The sequence below is a fragment of the Charadrius vociferus genome, unplaced genomic scaffold (assembly GCF_000708025.1).
Source record: "Charadrius vociferus isolate BGI_N301 unplaced genomic scaffold, ASM70802v2 scaffold123, whole genome shotgun sequence".
NCBI classification, from domain to species: Eukaryota; Metazoa; Chordata; class Aves; order Charadriiformes; family Charadriidae; genus Charadrius; species Charadrius vociferus.
Genome location: NW_009647425.1, coordinates 743,450 through 762,648, shown reverse-complemented (window position 1 = coordinate 762,648; position 19,199 = coordinate 743,450). Strand labels below are relative to the sequence as shown.

At 37.4% G+C, this 19,199-nt stretch overlaps 1 protein-coding gene across 1 annotated transcript in view; it reads left to right on the top strand.

The window, feature by feature from the left end:
• ARHGEF10 (Rho guanine nucleotide exchange factor (GEF) 10) overlaps positions 1-19,199 on the top strand; it is an 83,562-nt gene that overhangs the window by 46,580 nt on the left and 17,783 nt on the right. The window contains exons 17-23 of the mRNA XM_009880531.1: positions 736-851; positions 2,442-2,569; positions 3,041-3,141; positions 4,378-4,499; positions 7,978-8,064; positions 9,857-10,080; positions 11,207-11,364. Coding sequence (XP_009878833.1) covers positions 736-851; positions 2,442-2,569; positions 3,041-3,141; positions 4,378-4,499; positions 7,978-8,064; positions 9,857-10,080; positions 11,207-11,364 — 936 coding nt within the window. The remainder of the gene's footprint in view (positions 1-735; positions 852-2,441; positions 2,570-3,040; positions 3,142-4,377; positions 4,500-7,977; positions 8,065-9,856; positions 10,081-11,206; positions 11,365-19,199) is intronic.

The following is a 19,199-nucleotide window of genomic DNA, read 5'->3' as shown; positions in this document are numbered from 1 at the left end:
TCATGTTAGAGTTCGGATGTGGATATATGATCCAGAACTGTCTTGCGATCGATTAAACAAATTTTGAGTTTTAAACCACCATAGTGAAGGCTACAAAGAAATTTTTTGGCTTCGTCACCTGACCAAAAGCAACCTTCAGGAAGGCTGTCTTAAACTAAGGTGTAACAGCAAGTCTGCTGCTTGGTCCTAAGCAAAACTTCCAGGTCAGAGAGAGATTTTTGGGGCCAGTGAAGCTTCGATATTGGTCACAGTTCTAGTGCGTGCTTATTAAAACCACACATAATGCTCTCCGTCACACTCGAACAAACTTGAATCTTAATTGTAACTATGAAAGGCAATGGTATGGTGAGCTAAAAGGAAATGCCCATGGTAACACCTGTGGGTGCAAAGGTAATATGTGATAACATACTACTATCTATAATTTGCTGGGATGCATTTCACAATTATTTGTCTGTGGGGACATCGAAAGCTCCTGGAGCACCAAAGTGAAATGTCAATGATACTTGTATCAATAAACCACTATGATATTCAGAAGTAATGAAGGTGCTAGCTGCACATCGGTGCATTAGTTGTTCTTACACTCTAGAGAGTGCGTACAATTTTGATAAGCTTAATTTTCATAGTGTTGAGAAATAGAGATATATGTTAATACTATTATCTTTGTCATTCTTTCCTCCTTCAACTGAGAATTACATCTTTCTATTACATATAACCTTATGTTTTTATTCATTTTAGACAAGCTGTATATGGGACCAGGGCAACTGTACCATGATCTGCAGAACCTTTTGCATGACTTGAATGTAGTTGGTCAAATTAGTCAATTAATAGGCAGCCTTAAAGGAAACTATCAGGTAATAAACAAAGCTGGATTTATTTTTCAAATACGTTCCTGTTTAAAAGTAGCATAATTGCTTCTCCCTAGGATCTGTGCAAGACATTCTTTAGTGCTGTCTGTAAAGAGTGCACTAATTTTTACCTCTAGTAATTAATTTACTGTTAACTGTTTAGTGTTATAAGTAGATTACAGCTGTCTTTCTAATCTTGTTTTTCTTTATTGTTTTTAAGCGTAGGTGGATACTACAAGTGTCTGCATTTGCTCAGTAGCTAATTAGCTTATACATCTTCATCTTAAGAAATTGGATTCTTGCAGTTAGACAAGGTAGTAGGAGGATGGTTGTTTGGAGGAAGCACGTGATGCCCATCCGAGCTCACATTTTGAGCTCGAAATTTTGAAAGTAATTTGCTTTGGCTTTGTTCACATTCCTTTTATTTAGCTCATGTTCTGGCAAACAGATATAGTATGTTTCAGAATGAGTTCTCCACAGTCTTAAGACTTAAAAGACAAAAAATATTTTTTTTAATATTCTTTATTTATGCTTGGGCACAATTTTCAACTCCTACCTGCCACCGTAGGCTGTAGATATATATGTCTGTGTGAATATACATATGAAAGCTGAGTTTCTCTTGGGATATCTTGCCTTCAGAGTCAAGGGCATTAAATAAAACATAATGTCTTGTGGAAATATGTACTGTGAAGGAAGCTTATGGAAACAGTACTGTTGGACAACATTTCACAAGTATTTGAAGGTGAATTTCGGCTGCATTATTGGGAATATGTATAGCACAGATACCATAAGACATTCACCCATTTACATTTACAAAACCTTCCTGCCTGTACTGCCAGTCAGAGCCAACTACATTTTGAAAACTTAAAATTCTGTCAATGGTTTCAGGTAGTGATGTGTAAGATAATTAGAACAGTTTAGTGGGGAATGAGGTCAGCTTGTCTATTTTTTAAAAAAAGACTTAAATTTTCATAGAATTTTGACTGTGGAAAATTAGTGTACTTTTCTGTATGAATACTTGTTCCTATTGTTTATTTAAGTGTCACTCAGGTGTGCTTTTATCCTCTGTGACCAAACACTCAGCTTGTGGAGGGTTATTTTTTCAGCATCAAGCTTAAACAGATTCCAACCACCTAGATGGCTTTCATGATGGCTCTGTAAACATTGTGGCTCAAAGATTTCCACAAAAACATATTGGCAGTATGATTTGTAGAAGTTTTCATGAGATTTTCTTTTGAAATGGAATTTGTGGGTTCTGTATAACTGCTCACTGAAATTAAGTAAAAGGGTTGTGTGTACACCTGATGTAAATTTACATTTCTTAATCTGACAGGCGTGTGGGAATGTCATTTGTGTGTCATCAAACACTCAGCAATGTGAGATTAAATCATCAGACAAAATATGCTAGCAATTTTTTTATGGATATTTTTAAAATGTGTTTACAAATATGACTAAATTATTCATAATTAAAATATGGACTAAATGAGGCCCGTGTGCCAGGAATAACTGTTTGTTATATGCAGAGATCACCTTAGTTAGCCTGTTGGAAATAGGCCAGTAGGCTGGCATTGAATATTAGCTTTTTTAATTTTTCAGAACTTAAACCAATCTGTAGCCCATGACTGGACCTCAGGTTTACAAAAACTGATTTCGAAAAAAGAAGATGAAATCAGAGCGGCAGATCGCTGTAGAATTCAGCTGCAACTCCCAGGAAAACAGGACAAGTCAGTAGTAATCTTGATTACAATACTTTCTAAATGGGCATGTCTATTAGGCGTAGATGTACCAGGGAGGATCTGGGAATCTGTAGCTCTTCCGCCTCTTCTGTCTCCACAGTTAACCTCTAACTTCTGCTCTCATGCCACAACTTGCATGTTCAAGGGCAGCGTTGTAGTTTTTCTCCTGTTCCTCAACCCTGTGTTCCAGATGCAAGAAGCAAGTGAGGAACCGTGGCAGTGACAGCTAATAGGGAACAGCCACTGTTACCATTCCTTCAGCAAGGAGGGTGTTCTTCTCATACTGTTTCACGTAAAGTGTAGGAAGACGGGCATATGGCATATAGCCTGCATGCTTAAATCGGAGCTGTGTCTAAGTATTAGAAAACAATGAAATTTCATCTTGCCTTGACATTTCTAGCCTTGACTGTTTCTCATACTCGATGCATTTAGAGTGGCTTTGTTTTTTCTGTCTCGCAGGTCTGGGCGGCCCACTTTCTTTACAGCCGTGTTCAATACGTTTACCCCTGCCATCAAACAGTCTTGGATCAACAATTTACAAATGGCTAAACTGGCCCTCGGTAATTCTTAGTTACTTAAATTTCTTATCAAGTTAAGATAGCTCTCAATGTACAGTGTATTTTTTTTAATTTTTATTTTTGAGAAAATGATTTTGTTGTGAAAAATCTATCTGCAGATGTTAAAATTGCAATACGCTAAATAGTAGTGATTGTGTATCACTACAAAGTAATGATGTAATAGATAGGATGGGTGTTTCCTTGTGAAGGAAAATAATTTCTACTGTTTTTAATGAAGTCTGTGGTAATCATTACTAATTGTTATATCTAAATTAGCAAGAACGAGACACTACAGGACAGACAGGTGAGGAAGATATTCCATTATAAACTTCTTTCTTCAGATGTTATGAACTTTTTAAACTTTGAACTTCATGTTCAAATTTTTCAGTTTTAGCTCAGAACGATTTTTAGCTAGGAAGTATCAGTAAAGCTGTGGAGTTCATTTGTTTAGCTTTCTGAGCATGAAATAAATTTATGGGTGTAGTTTTAATAAAATGAAATATTTCTATAGTTGGATGTGTCAAAGTCAAGTTTTTGAGGGGAGGTTTGGGTTTTTTTTTAACATAAATCTGTAGTCCCCACTGGAGGGATTGTCACAAACAAACCTGATCTAAGTAGGAGCTGTCTTGTGGTGTTATTAGCCTCCAGTGTTTGCACAGGGGGTATGGGTTTCCTGAGATACCTGGTATTTTGAATGTCTAAGTTGAGAAACATTGAGGATATGCACTTGCTACAAAGCAGGTTTCACCACCACACCCTCAAAGTACAGTGCTTCTATGGTATCTCACTGAAGGCAGGCAAAATAGCAAAAACATAAGAAGAGACAATGGATGTCTCCATTGTTCCAGGTGGAGGATCCTTACAATTATGATAATTAGTAGTTGGTAGTGATATCACTTATACAGGCAGAGAAATGCTATTTGCAAAACATTTCCTAGAGTCCGAGGAGGGGTTTGATGTACCTTTTCCTCTTTTAAAAACCTACTGACAAGATTATTAAGAGAACATCCTTAACATTTTGCTAGTGTAAGGTGTTCTTTTTGCATTATCAATATGTATGTAATCTACTATATTGGATTTCTGCTCATAGTTTTACGTTGTTATTTGTGCATATATGGCATAAGAACAGTCTGATCAGTATTAACTCATCCTATCAGAATTCTTGTCTATTTGTGTAGAGGTGTAAGTGATTATTCAGTGAAAATATTGCGGGATGTTTGTTTGTTCTGTCCATTACAGCGGAGGATAACCTGTTAGGTTGGTTCTGTGTAGAAGATGATGGGAATCAAATCAAAAAGGAGAAGCATCCTCTCCTTGTTAGACACATGCCAGTGATGATGGCCAAGCAACAGGAGTTTAAGGTGAACAGAATTTTTATGAGATTAGAATTGCCTTTTGTGTGTGATATAACTGCTAAAGAATACCATATTATAAATAAATCTGTTAGTTCACATCTATTAGTTCTCTTGAGTTACTAGCTGGGTGTAAGACCAGTAGCAATGGAAGGTTCAAGAGGGTCACAAGAACACAAAATACTGCAATCTTTGAGGCACTAAGGAACATAATGTTTGCTTTTGTGTAGTATGACGTTCACTTTCAGATGTGGGCTTATCACTCTGAAACCAGAACTGCTGGGAATTTTGAATTGGTCTTGACATCTCCAAGTGTCTGTTTGAGGCTCCAAAGTAACTGTCAGCTTACAAAGTGCAGGAATCCAATCTCCGTGATAGCTGTCCTGTACTGCTGCAACTATGTTGAATCCTCCTCAAAGTTCTGATTTGCATTAGTGCACTGAAAGCAATAGTTTTAAAATAATTTTTAAAATTCAGTTTTATGGGATCTTATATAAAATGTAGTTCTGTTCTGAACAGTGATACAGAAATCATCTTAATGGTTCATTTCTTAATGGTTCATTTCCTAAAGTAATGTGTCAGTTTGAAGTCATATTGATCACTGGCTTTAATAATGAAAATAAGTTCAGCATGTCCATACCAAGAGATAAGAGGGAAGGGTGCTCGATACATTATTTTTTTTATTTTTTTTTTTTTTGCTACGCATCAACAGGATTTCTTATGGACCATCAGTCAGGCTTGCACAAAAACACTAGTGGAAATAAAATTGTATTTGTATGGCCAGAATCCCAATGTTAAATTAACATCATTGCATGGGTACTGCTTAAAGCAGTAAGTCTGCAGACTCTTGTTGCTAGGACAGCCTACACAGGAGGGAAGTTCAGCTGGCAGCTTCACTTCAGATGTGAGTGTACAGGCCTGAATGTTGGGGGTAAAATAATTGCTAGCTGGAAATGCATTTGAAATGTGTTACTGGTGTTAAATCAAGCCATTCCTGTGATACTTGTTTTCAGAGCAGAGCTGCAGCTTACAGCAGCTGAAGTCTACTGAAAGTCTCTGGTCTCCCATACAACCATAGTCATTCTTATCTTATTAAGCAGTCAGCTCTTTCTGTATTGAATACTTTTTAAGGTCATCAGTGGTGAAAGAACTACTGCAGAAATTTAATTTTTGCAGAAAATTAAAATATTATGTTTTCTTAGAGCCTATGCATTTGTAAGTCCTGTAGATCTGTTCCAGGAGCCTTGAAGGCCCCGGCTCAACTCTTGTAGTCAAGTTACAACAGGATCTGCTTGTTTGGAAAGGAAAGTCTGTTGCCCATGTGGTTGGGTGATGGTCTTTGCTTTGGTCACCTCAGGAGAATACAGTGTGTAGCAGTATTTGCCTGAGCTCTGGGTCAACTTTGCCATTTTTGCAGCTCCTAAAGATAACGTGGGTGTGAGCCCAGCTGTCACGCCTGATGCTCCTAACTCCTTGATATTACTGGAAAAGATTATTTAAGTATTAGTGGTGGTTTTCTGCAGCCTGAGCTGCAGTTTGGGGGTCAGGCCACAGCTTGGGGTGGGAGGAGACCCTTTGCTTGGCTGATGCTGCTTGTTATCTCTGCATGCTGCTTCAGGTGGTGTAGGGAGCCTGTAACAACTTCTTCCATCAGAGCAAGTTTAAAGCCCAGGCAAAGGCCTTCTGTCAAGATTGAGACCTAGACTATCGGTGTTTGGAAGAACATCGTTGGTTTTGACTAAGATGCAATGTAACACAGATGTAACAAGCAGCCCCAGAAATATCCAGCATGCAGCCTGTCTTTTCTTTTACTATTTAGCTGTCACAGCTCCTGTAAATCACCACTACGCGTAGATAGCTTCAGCATGTGTTAAATGAGACATGCTGAGACTGGCATGGATAGCTCTTTTTTTTTTCTTTTTCTCAGCTCTCAGTTTCCATCTTTTAGCCTTATAGGTAATGCCTTTGATGAATACATAAAAATTATTTTTACTGCTGCTGATCACTTGGTGATGCCTGCTGACATCAGGGAGATGTATGAAATTTTTTGCACATTTGAAAATTAAGTAAACTGGGAATTTAGAACTCTAACGCTTGCTCATTTCTTTTATTTTTTTTTAGTTATTCATTGTTGGGAGGTGGTGTTGCCAAGTTGTCTAAATGCTAACCAAATTGTCTCTAGTACTGCAATATAATTGCAATGACATTGATGTCTGAGACAAGAACATTAGTGAATTATAAAGAATCTTGTCTAAAAATGTAGTATCATGTCATCAAAAACCTTTTTATTCTCTACACGGTTATGAATTGCTTGTATATATTTTAAAGTGTTTACATAAGCTTTAGGGAGCTCTACCTTGTGTATTAAGAAAATTAGGGAAAACAGGCATTTTCATGAACAGTCATGGATTTCTGTTTTCAGTGCCTTGGTGCTTGAATGATTTTTCAGATTTGGGATGGACTTAAATATAGATCTGGAATCTAGTGTAGCTTTCAGGTTTTTCTTAAATGGCCTGCATGATAAAATCATGCATGGTTATTAATTTACTGACAGTAAGATGATGACATGAAGTTGGGAGGGAGTAGGAGTATTATGGATGACAGCATTAGCATTCAAAAATGAGTAAAGCACCTGGAGAAATAATATGATGGGGGAAAAAAAGGTATGACAGTAGGACAGGCACATGGTATGCTCAGGCAGGCAGAGCTTCACAGATACAAATTGAGGAAATGGTCAAGTAGAAAGTCTGTAAAAGTAGTTTTTAATAGACCAGCAAGCGAAGGATTGGTTAAGAATGCGATATTGTTACAAAAGAGCAAATAATCAATGGGATGTATACAAATAGGCTTTAGAAGAGGTAATCATGATGTAGTGCTACTAACACCTCTGCTAGAATAGGGTGTTCAGGTGAGAAAGTTCTGCACTCTCAAATATATGGAGCTGATACATCTGCTGGAGAGATGCCAGATTGAAAAGTGATAATTAAGAATTTTAAAAACAAGAATGAAAAAAAAAAAATCAACTCTTGTGAAGATTTTTATTCAATTAATTAAGTGATAATGTTAATTTAGCCCAACAAAGAGGAGATTCAGGCAGGTTCACAACATATATTGGCCTTATATGTAAAAGGGCACTACACAAGGGGAGGAAGTACCTGGTGGCCGAGATGAATAGTAGGCTAACGATTACAGCAAGAGTGAGATTAGGTTGGGTATTTGGAAAAACTTAAAGGTCGTGAAGCATTTGAGCAGATCAGGTAGAAAATTGGTAGTCTTTGGCTTTTAATGTCTGTAAGAGTAGATAAGGAATGTGTCAGGAACAGCACACGCGCAGCTGACCCTGCCCAAGGGAAGCTGGATGGACTAAACTGACTTCTTGCCTTCTGTGATTCTTTGATATTTTTAGATGCTTCAGTTAATTACAGAGTAAATTAGACAAAACAGGCATATCTTTTTAATGTGGTAACTGCTCTCTTTTCCTTTGAAGATTGAATGTGCTGCTTATAATCCCGAACCGTACCTCCCTGGTGAAATGGAGTCAGATTCCTGTGCCATGGAACATGGTTTTCTTTGGGTAAGTGTAATCTTTAAAAGCTAAAAAGGGGGTTGTCTCCTATTTCTTTGCAATTTTTTTTGTGACTTTCAGCAACATATGTATCTGAAATAAATGTGGGGGTTTTTTTTTGGTTTGAGTTGTTTTGGTTTTTTTTGTTTAAAGATGGCCTTCTATAAAGGATAGCTAGTAATTTTATCCATGTGATTCTGCTGTTCTCTGTAGGGTGTCACTTATATGTCTGTGATTTGTTAGTGCGACACAGAACAAATTCCAAAGCGCTGAGCACATTCAGAAGTGAGTTATGTGCTAATTTATAATGAGGGCTGCTAAAACCCATATGAGCTCACTGTCTTGTTGTCTGTTTCCATATTTTTAAAGTGTTTTAGCCATAAATAATCTGTTTAAGTCTGTATGTAGGAAAAAACCAACCCTATTCTGGCATATTGTTATGACCTCAAATATGCAGTTATTCCAGCAGAAAAAGTGAGATAGCCAGTACTTTAAAAAAAGAAAACAAAAAAAACCCAAAAAAAACCCCACCAAACAAACCAACAAAAAGCTAATGATCTCATTAGCTTTTCTTGTTACTACAATACTGAAACTTTAAGGGAAACCTTGTGAATTAAAAGCAGAAGTTAGGAATAGCTTTCAAGGTGACCCATATAATTTATAGAATCATAGAACCATAGAATGGTTTAGGTTGGAAAGAACCTTGAAGATCACAGAGTTCCAACCTCCTTGCCACAGGCAGGGACACCTCCGACTAGACCAGGTTGCCCAAGGCCACGTCCAGCCTGGCCTTGAACACCTCCAGGGATGGGGCTTCAACAACCTCTCTGGGCAACCTGTTCCAGTGCCTTACAACCCTCAAAGTGAAAAACATCTTCCTGATGGTTAATCTCAACCTGCCCTCTTCCAGTTTATAGCCATTCCCCCTCGTCCTGTCACTACATGCCCTAGTAAAAAGTCCTTCCCCAGCTCTCCTGTAGGCCCCCTTTAGGTACTGGAAGGCTGCAATAAGATCCCCCTGGAGCGGTCTCTTCTTTTTGACTTCTCTATTTGTAAACAGTCATCATAAATATATGCCAATAAAATCTTTCTTCTGTCATGAAATGTTCTTTTTTTTCCTCTTTGCTATGTTTTTTCATTTCATGTAAACGTAAAGAGTTACTATAAAAAAATACTTATTGCTGCTTGGGCAGACTCTTTTTTTTTTTCTTTTTTTTTTTTCACTCTTCCCTGTTTCCTAAAACGTACAGATTTGTGGACATGTTGATGATATTTAGTTCTGGATCAGGGAGAAGTTTAGGGTCCTGTATCAGCAAGTCTACAAAAGGCACTATGTTAATAATTCCTCTTTCTGTTGGGACAGAGCATTTATTTGTAGACCTGTTACTGTGCAGAGGACAGGCCTCACCTATATTATCTGTTTTAAAGAATCTGAGATAACTTAGAACACTGGTTAGTAAAATAATGTATTACACAGGTACTTACTGTAATTGCATACACTGTGTATATATGTATGAGTCAGATGTCACAATAGGTTGTAATATTCCTCCTTTAAAAAAAAGAACTGGTTTTGTGAGTATTCAAGGGAAATTTTGTATATATAATGTTTTGAAATCTCTTGTAGTTGTGCTCAATTATTTTCTTGTTTATGTCTTAATGCATGAAAACTCATATTCATGCATATAATTTGAGATGCGCTCTTCAAGTAACATTCCAGTCATTCCTTCTTGCTAATGCTGATCTTCCTGTTATCAGTCTTGGTCTTATTTTTTTTTTTTTCTCTTTTCTCTTTCTGATTCAGATCGGCAGTTGTACTAATCAGATGGGCCAGATTGCAATAGTCTCATTTCAAAGCTCCGGCCCCAAGGTTATTGAGTGCTTCAATGTGGAATCACGGATTCTCTGCATGGTCTACATACCAGAGGAGGAGAAACTAAAAGAGCAAAATAAGTCTCTCGACTCTGAAAATGTTGTTGTAAAAGCTTCTAATGTGCCTACTATTTGCCTTGGCATGGAAGAAGGAAGGTGATTCTAATTTTTAGTGTACTGTGTATGATTTATTCATTAGGTTTACTATTCTATAGCAAAATTGTGTGAGATAGTTCCAAGAAAATGTTTTATTTAAAAAAAATAAAATCCATGAATACCCAGTGGCCTCACCTTATCCTCTCTACCTAAATCAAGGAAAAAAACACTCCCCATGATATTAAAATGTACTATGTAGTATTTGAAATTAAAATAATGCGTATTTTTGAAAGAGGATTAATTCATCATACATCATATGTGAAAAATATAAATATTACTTTTGCAATGTTACAACATAATCTTTAGACGTTGGAAAACTTTCAGAATGAAAAGTGTTAAATGAGGAACACATCAACCCTCTACACTGTGATATTGCACAGGATTTGTCATGCAAATAAGTAATACTGCTGTTTACATGAATTATTTTGCTCTGTTTGAACTGATGACCTTACTGAGTCACCACTTGATTTATAGGTCAGAAAGCAAACAGATCTTGTTATAGCTAATGAGGGCATAAGTATGTGACCACATGTGATTTTTGAAGGGGTTTCTAACCAGTATAAATGAAGGAGAAAAAAATTCTCCAAGAAAAATGCTATGCTTCCAGAAATTCCAACATCTAATTGTACTGATTGTCTTTGCTTGTGAAGTGTGATTAATTCCAAATTTAGTTATGCAATATTCCTAACATACCCATAGTAATAATCTGTAGGAAGGGTGGGGATTTTAAGTGTAATTGGTCTTTTCTTTTTCTTTTTTTCTTCTCTTTTCCCTAGTTCGCCAGCTAATATTTAATCCGTTTTTTTTTAAACTAATAGAAAGTTCTGGATAGACTCTTAATAAGGACTTTAGGCAGATTTTTTTACTACATCTCTTTGTTGAATAAATGTATCTCCAGACAACATAATATGAAAAGTGTTGTCATAGTTAAGTAATTGCAAATTGCCTACCTAGATGTTTTGGAGGGTCAAGATACTCCTTTCCATGATTGTCTACCTATGAATGGAAGGAGAAAATCTTTTTTCCCAAAAATATTTTGTTTTAAACCTCTTTTGTGCATATTCTAATAAGAACTAAACAAAACATAATTTTACATGTTTATTTTTTTTCTGGCTTCTTTTTATAGTATTTCTGTTTACAAAAGTTGCCAAGGCTCAAAGAAAATTCGACTTCAACACTTCTTCACTCCTGAAAAATCAACCGTTATGAGCTTAACATACATGTCTCAATACTTGTTTGCTGGCTTGGTAAACGGAAACATCTCAATCTACACAAAAACAGAAGGTAATGTAGTGATATGATTTGATAACATCCTGAGGAACTCACATGTCAGTATATTTTGGCAGAAGTAGTTTTCCACTATTATATTTTCTGAAAATTCTCTGTAGAACTGCTGAACTAAGGTTACTATACTTTTCAGTACTTCTAAAAAAAACTTTTCAAACTTTATTTTCTCTTTTTGAAGGTTAGTAGATACTTTGATACTGTTCCCACTTTTACTATACGATACATATGAAAACTGATTTGTGCCTGTTAGCCTAAACCCTAAGGTCTTCAGTGTTACAAGAGTCCAGAAGTTTATGTGATAACAGACCATATACACTATTTTACACAGCACAATGCTAATTCTGTGCAACTACCCAGTATTGGTGTTTATGAAAGACAAAAATTCCCTGCTGGTAGAGATTCCTTTGTATCTCATTTGAAATGACAACTCCATTTTTGCTGTGCAGATATGAGAAGTCTTTCCTGTATGTGTGGCTCATGTATTTTGCAGCAGTATTCCTTTTTCCATTAGCATCACAGTTGGTTGGTTTGTATCTAGCTAAGTAATTGGCTACAATAATTTGAGTAAAGGAGAATCCCAGGTAATACTTCTGAAACAGAACTGTCTTCTCCAGAGCTGGTTCGGGTGCTTCTCTCTGTACTTCCAGGACATCTCACTAACTTCCCTGCAGTACTGCATACATATATAGTACATTTAGTTCAAGATCAGTGAGACTTTACTCAAAGTTTGAAACCTGAGTTTTTAAGTGAGATGTTAGCACAGAGACACCTAACCTTGCAAAGTGCAGAGCCAGCAGAGATCTGGTGTACCTTATTAGCATGAGCTGCATAATGATGTTTTTAATACTTCTCAAATGAGATGGGCCCTGTAAATAGTGCAGTTGCATTTGTGTGGCATTATACCTCGGCTACTAAATCCTGCTAGCCTCTAACTGAGGAGCCAAGCTCAGCATCTTCAATCTTGGAACAAATTATATGTGCAGTGTTAGATCACGTAAAGACTTAGTTTGGGAAAGGTGCAGGATGCAATTTTTTTTTTTTCTTCTTTTTCAAGCAACAAAGCATCTGAAAAGTGGTGAGACAGACATTTCCTTTCATCAGTTGTCATCTTCAACCCAGTGGGTTTCCTGTTGAGCTGTCGTCTCTGATCTGACGCCAGATATTAGATTTCAGTTCCCTTTAAAAAAATTTTCTTTTACCACTGAATAGCAAATTTTATTTTGTTTTGGAGGAATAGAAGTGAGGCCTTGATCCTAGTCTCATAATATAATTTTTGATGTTTCAGTTTCTATGTATACCTGGATATGGTAATAAAGTGAATCTGTCATCTTCTCTGAAAGCGGATTGGTGTATTTAAACTGTTTAAGACTGCAATTGCTGTCACTCAACTTCTTCCAAAAAAGACCACTTCAAAAACACAAGTGGCATCCTTGGCAGTATAGGTAAGAAAGGATGCATGGGTTGCATATCTGCAGAGGATATTAAGGACAGGGCAGAGCTCTTAACCAGACTGAGTTAGGTTAAGAGCTGGAGGTTACGTTGTATTGACCAGGATCATAGCGTCCCCTGTTTATCTTCTGAAAACACCAGTTCTGGCAGATGGGTATTCACAGAGCCTGTCGCAGTCTATTTCTGAATCGCTGAAGCTCTGAGATGAGAAATATACATTCTTTTTTTTTTTTCCTGACTCATCTTGTAGTCCTTTCCCTTACAGTTTGGTCTGTGTGTGTTATTTCAGTTCTCCATGCCTCATGAAAGTTGTGCAAATCAGCTGCTCCCATGTTAGCATTCATATTCCTTATAGTTGGCTGCTGTAGTCATGTGAGGCAGTCAGCCCTGGAGGGGTGTTTTTATGAGCACTGACCTATTTTACCAAACAAAGGAATCCCAGTGGTGAAACGGGAGGGAGAGGGAATGCAGCCTCCGAAGAGCTTTGTGCAATTCATCAGGGTCGCAGTCTGTTCTACAGAGGGGGTTACTTTCCAGCCACTCACTTCAACTTGGGTTTTGGTGTATCAGCATAAAGGAGATTAAGGAAAGATTTAAAAGTGAGTTTGAAATATGGTCAGTGCATTACAAGGCATCTTGATTTGAAGCCTGAGAAGGACAAATGCTATGGGATGCACAGGTAAAATCGTGCAGCCTGTTGTGGGAATCCATAAATAAAAAGGGGTAATCTCTCTTGTAGGATGAAAATCCATCTCTCAGTCTTTAAGTGTTGGTATCCGTGTTTCTTTCTCTGTGGGCAGAAGGTGTCGTGAACCAGTTCAGTCACTGAAGCCTTTATGTAGTCAAAAACCCACGACTTCTCTCATTCGTGTACAGTACCCAAATAGCTCTAATTTCTCTTGTTATTTCCAGAGGGCTCAATGCATGTAAATATTCAGCTTGTTTAAAACCAGCAAGTACTCTCTTCTGATTTTTTTCACAAGAGAACTTTGTCAGATCGATGGCATCCAGAGTGCTCTCTGGATGCAGAAAGTCTTGTCTTGAAGTAATTTAAAATGGAAACAAAGAAGTTTGTGTAGTAAGCTGAGGAACACATGGCGTGCTAGTGGCAGAGTTGAAGGTGCACAGTGAGACTTCCTTTATGGAGGGTAGTCATGTTTTACTGAGACATTTCCCTATCTGTTTATTTTCATTTGTGAGTAAAAAAGTACTTGAGCTTGAATGTATTTGAACATAAGTTAAAAGCAAAGTCAACTGGGCACTGATATCATAAAATCTACTCAGTTCTTAAATGTGAGCTAACATGGTGATCTGTGAAAATGTCACAGAAAGACTAGGATGTAGGTCAGCTAATATGTTAATCCTAAAAATAGGAGCCCTAGTAATTATCCTTAACATTCCTTAATTTTATGTGGGTGAGAAAACTAGTTTGGGGAACCATGAAACAGCTAGTGCATTAAAAGCTGTTATATATAGGAATGGTACTGATGCATATTGTAAACTTTGACACTATGTGTTTTGGGAACTTATTTACAGTGCTGTTAACTTTTGCACAGTTACCAGTTTGAAATATTGTGTATTTAGTGTTTGCCTCAGGCCAAATTATTAGGTATATTTCCAGGCAAAACACTTCTAGATGAGGTTAAGGAAAAAGTACACGGTATTGTCTTTGTTTAAAAAACATAACAAAACTGCTTTGTGATGATTGCAGACAGCCCAGCAGATGTGTTTTGAGTGGTGTAATAACAAAAAAGGTCAGTGTGTGTTTGACTTCCATTCACAAAACCATCTTAGGAAAGGGAAATTGCAATCTTTATATAATACAGGTGTGTTGTTCCTGATTTACTGTAGTCAGTTCCAGCTACTTCCTTTCCTCTAGACATTGATGTACATTTCCTTTCCATAGAGTCCTGTAAGGAGTATGGAGAGAAACAGGAAAAAGAAAATAAAGACTCAGAAAGATTGTGGCAGAGTAGAAGAATTAATATATTAGTAGTTTCAGAAAGAGTTTGGTTAATATGAGAGAATAGATGCCCAAAAAAGACATGCTGCTTGGATTGCAATGCCTGTCTTTTCGGCACGTGATTGGTATGTGTGGCCTCTCACTCGTGTGTAGAGCACCCACAGTGAGCCCTTCCACGCTCACCCCGAGAATTAAATTCACAGTGCTTGGCATGCTTGGTGATTTTCCCCTCTGCTCAGCACTGGTGAGGCCACACCTGGAGTGCTGGGTCCAGTTCCTGGGCTCTTGTCTGGGTGGCTAAAGGTCTTTCCTGGAGGCCCAGAGATACTGCTATGAATCTTCTTTTGCCATAGAGAAACCTGAGCCCACACACCCATAAGAGGAAGCCTCTTTTATGCTTTAATGAAAGCTTTGTTTTCTAGTAGATTTTTGCAGAGCCTGGTCCTGTAGGTGTCTGCTGTGAGATTCTGACCCTGAGGTTTACGAAAGGAAGAAGAGCTCAACTTTGAGGATTGCAATTGAATGCGAACAGCTGAGGCAATTCTGGCCATGCACAGAACAGAAGTTTGCATTCTTCAGAGAGACTTCACTGGTAAAAACTTAGGCAGCTCTGAAGTTGGTCAAGAGTTTTGATGACTTACCTATCCTAAGAGGCCTTGTGACACTCATCAGTGATCATTTTCAGAGGATCAATATCAAGGAAAAGCAGCAAAACTGAAAGGAATTATAAGAGTAAGGGGAAAAGTCAGTTCATTAGCAAGATACCTTGATCAATTTGACAAGACAATTGTGTACTTTGACAAATGCAGGAAAGGAGGAATGTGTGGAATGCAAAGCACTGATGTCAAACTTCAGAGCTTGCGTGGATCCATGTGCTGCTGTAGCATGTCTGAAGAGTGCGGTTCCAGCATGTGATCGCCACTTGAAGTAGACATGGTGAGAAGTATTGCTGTGAAAAGTAAGGAATAGCATTAAGCTTTTAGGGATAGGACTAGAGTAGTCATATTGAAAAACAAATAAATACTGTTGTCTTGACTGTGTCATCACTGTTATCAGTATCATCTAATACTTGTTACCAGAAATATGTTGACATTGCTATCGGTCTTATTTACACATCTCATCCTGGGACTTCCAGCACCATCCCTCTATAATTTTGGGTAGAGCTCTGTCAGCTATTTAGCATGAAGAATTTGGTGAATGTATAGGAAAAGATGACTATATGTATGTGTAGCACAGGACATTTGTAGTTACACCTTGTTTAGAAGAGCAGACCTGAATCTCAACTTATTTTCAAGTGATAAAAAATGTGCTAAAGTTTTTATTTGTGTACCTCCCATCTTACTCCTCAACAGTGCTGGTTTATGTACCATGTGATGGAAAAAATGTTTGTGCTCCACTGCACGAATTAACCAACAACTGCTGTTCCCAGGGCTGTGTTGGCAGCTCTGTTGAAATCATCAATAGTGCTGTTAAGCAAGAGAGGAAGCTACCAACAAAAAAGCATGTTTAGCTCAGCTCGGCTGAAAGCATAAAGGAAAACTACTATGAACTTTAAAAAGTCTTTCTGAGGAGATAACCTACTACAATATAGTTTATCTCATGTGAAGACTTGAGAGCACCAACAAGTTATAATTATAAAAAATACTAAATGTTAATAAACTTTTAATTATATAATGAGAAGAAACTTATCTTTATAAATTATTGTAAGAAATAATATTACTTTCCTTCATTGGTTTTATGGAAACAAACTACAGAAAGATAAAATAACTGACATTGTCCCATAAATAAACATTGTTTTAAAACTTTTCCTATCTGATTAAATTTGAGTGAATAGAAGGATAACTGATTTTCTAAAATTCATAAAACCCACAAGACTAATAACAAAATGCACTAAGGGCAATAACGTCATTATACATTAAAGTCTTATGAGCTTATTTTATGAGCATGAGATGCCTTCGTTTGCAGCTAAACAGCCTGATAAAAGCATTGCAAGGTACTGTTCAACATTGGGGTATAAACTATGGCGTGTGACTATTGGAGAAATATAACTTACAGAGTATTACAAATAGTGACGTAACACAGGTCTATTAGTGCATAGACACAATAGTGTTTAAAAACTGTGTTCTCATGTTTTAAATCTGATACTTGCATATTAGATGAATAAGTTATGACAAATTATTTCTAGAAGCCCCTAGATTTGTGTTTGTATTTGACCCTGTTCTCAGATTTTGTAGATGCATCTTATTCCTGCAAATAGCTGTACCTGCAATTTGTACAGATGCCTATATTCTATTACAGTAATTTTACAGAGACTGCCAGAGACTGTCATGTCTTGTGTTACTAGGCGTTTGGTGTATCTGTGTTAAGAGTCTGTACCTGCTTTTAAGATCTGAGTCAACTAAAACTTGCAAATACAGTAATCTTTGTGTTGTTAATACTGGTGTGGACTGCTCTCACAAAGCAGAAAGAAACCCCCTATCCTCCCAGTTTCCTTCCTGTTTCCACAGGTGTCAGGCTTCAATCTTGTGTTTGCTCAGGATGCAGATAACTTGATTTTTCCACATACAGACTAGCCTCGGGTTATAGGGTATATGTAGTGCATATTGCATCTCATTCGGTATCTATCATAGGTAGAAGATGATGTTATTGCCTGTGGATTTTCAGCATTCTAGAGATAATAATGATCAGAAAATCTTCCTAAAACTGAAACAATGCTTAATTAGAGAACAGAAATAAGGCACTGATTGAACAAAATTTTAAGACAAGCCACACTTCCGTGGGCACTCCTGTACGTATTCTCCAGCCAGGTCTCCGGGAGCTGCATTATATGCATCTCCATGGCTTATTTTTCTTTTGCTTAGTTCCTGCTTTTCTGAAAACAGTTTGCTGGGCTCCTTGCACTGGCTTTGTCCTATTGTATGCCTTGAGATTTTGTTGGCAAAAGTTCCATCTCGGATATTATTCATTGCTGCTTTTCTTTTTTTCTTAGGAAAAAAAGAATCTATTAAATCCGTAACTAAGATTTATAACATCAAATGAAGCCATTCTGTATCTTTTGCAAGTGCTGCACCTAATTTTAAATACATGGATAGTGCCAGTTGTTTGACCTGCTTATATAAGTATGTCTTGAATCTGCAGGTGCTTACACAAGTAGAATAGAGATAATACTTCTTTTCACTTAGATTTTAGCAGCAGTGAACTTTGGATCAGACAGATAACATGAAATAGCCAACGTCAAACGTGAAGCCCGGTCAGGCAGGTATTGAATAGGGTCTGCTGAGATCTAGAGAGAGAGTCAGAAGAGTGTTCTGTTTTCTTAAAAGTGTGATTGTGATAGTCTTGAAACAACTCATGAACTAGACACAGACTTGCTAAGTAATTTTGAGGATGGGTGATAAAATTCTTGGTCAGCAAACTGAAGTCGTGTTCTTGCTTTTAGCCAGCAGCCTGTGGTTAAAGCATTCACAGAAGTATGTTGGATTACCGGGCTTAATCCCTTGCCTTGCTTGAGAGGATTTGTACCAATGCTTCCAACTCTCAAGAGATTTCCCTGGCTGCCACAAAATAAGAGGAGAGAGATGCATGGTGCTTAATTTCTCCTCCTGGTGCCGTTCCACTTTGTGTAATTAATTAAGCATTCACTTAGGCAGGGACCAGAACACAGCTGACCCATCGTTTAAATACTGCCCTAATTACCAGACTAGAGAGTCTTCCCCTGCCCTTTTTTTCCCCTCATCTGTCTCAGATGCTGTCTGATCTGGAAGACAGCAATGTTTGCAGGAAGAAATAAAAAGGAACTACAGAATAGCCTTATCACATGGCTACGGTATCTGGGTAGAGCTTTGAATTTTTCCTGGGCCAATATATCAAGTGGGGTTGCAGTTTCCTTCATGTTACCATGACTTCATGCAAAGACATCAGGTCTCTATCTCACCTTTTTCATATATCCAGTCCCACTGAACTCTTCAAGCTAAGTGGGTTGTTAAAAGCTGTGCTAACAGCACCAACAGAAAATGGTTTTGTGAGAACTAAGTTTTGAAATGCATATTTTAAATCAAATATTGGTAACACTGGTAGTATTCATAACATTGGCAATATTGAACTCACATTCTTACCTTGCAGTAAATAGTTTCAGAATTTTTATTTTGCAATCAACATCCACCTGACACCTGTACTGATTTTCCTTTTCACTCAAAAGCTATTACAAATGCTAGATAATAATTTTAAGTAAGACTTGATCAAAATTAATAACACAGCTTCATGCTTAGCCATCTGAGGAATTGCATAGAAGTTGAAACCATGAAGATCCAGATTAAAAAAAAATCCACCTTAGATGCTAGAAATGAAATTTAAGCAAAATTTAAATGAGTCCACAGTTGAGATCCTGAAAACCCCCGTTCACCTGTCACTTAAGTATCAG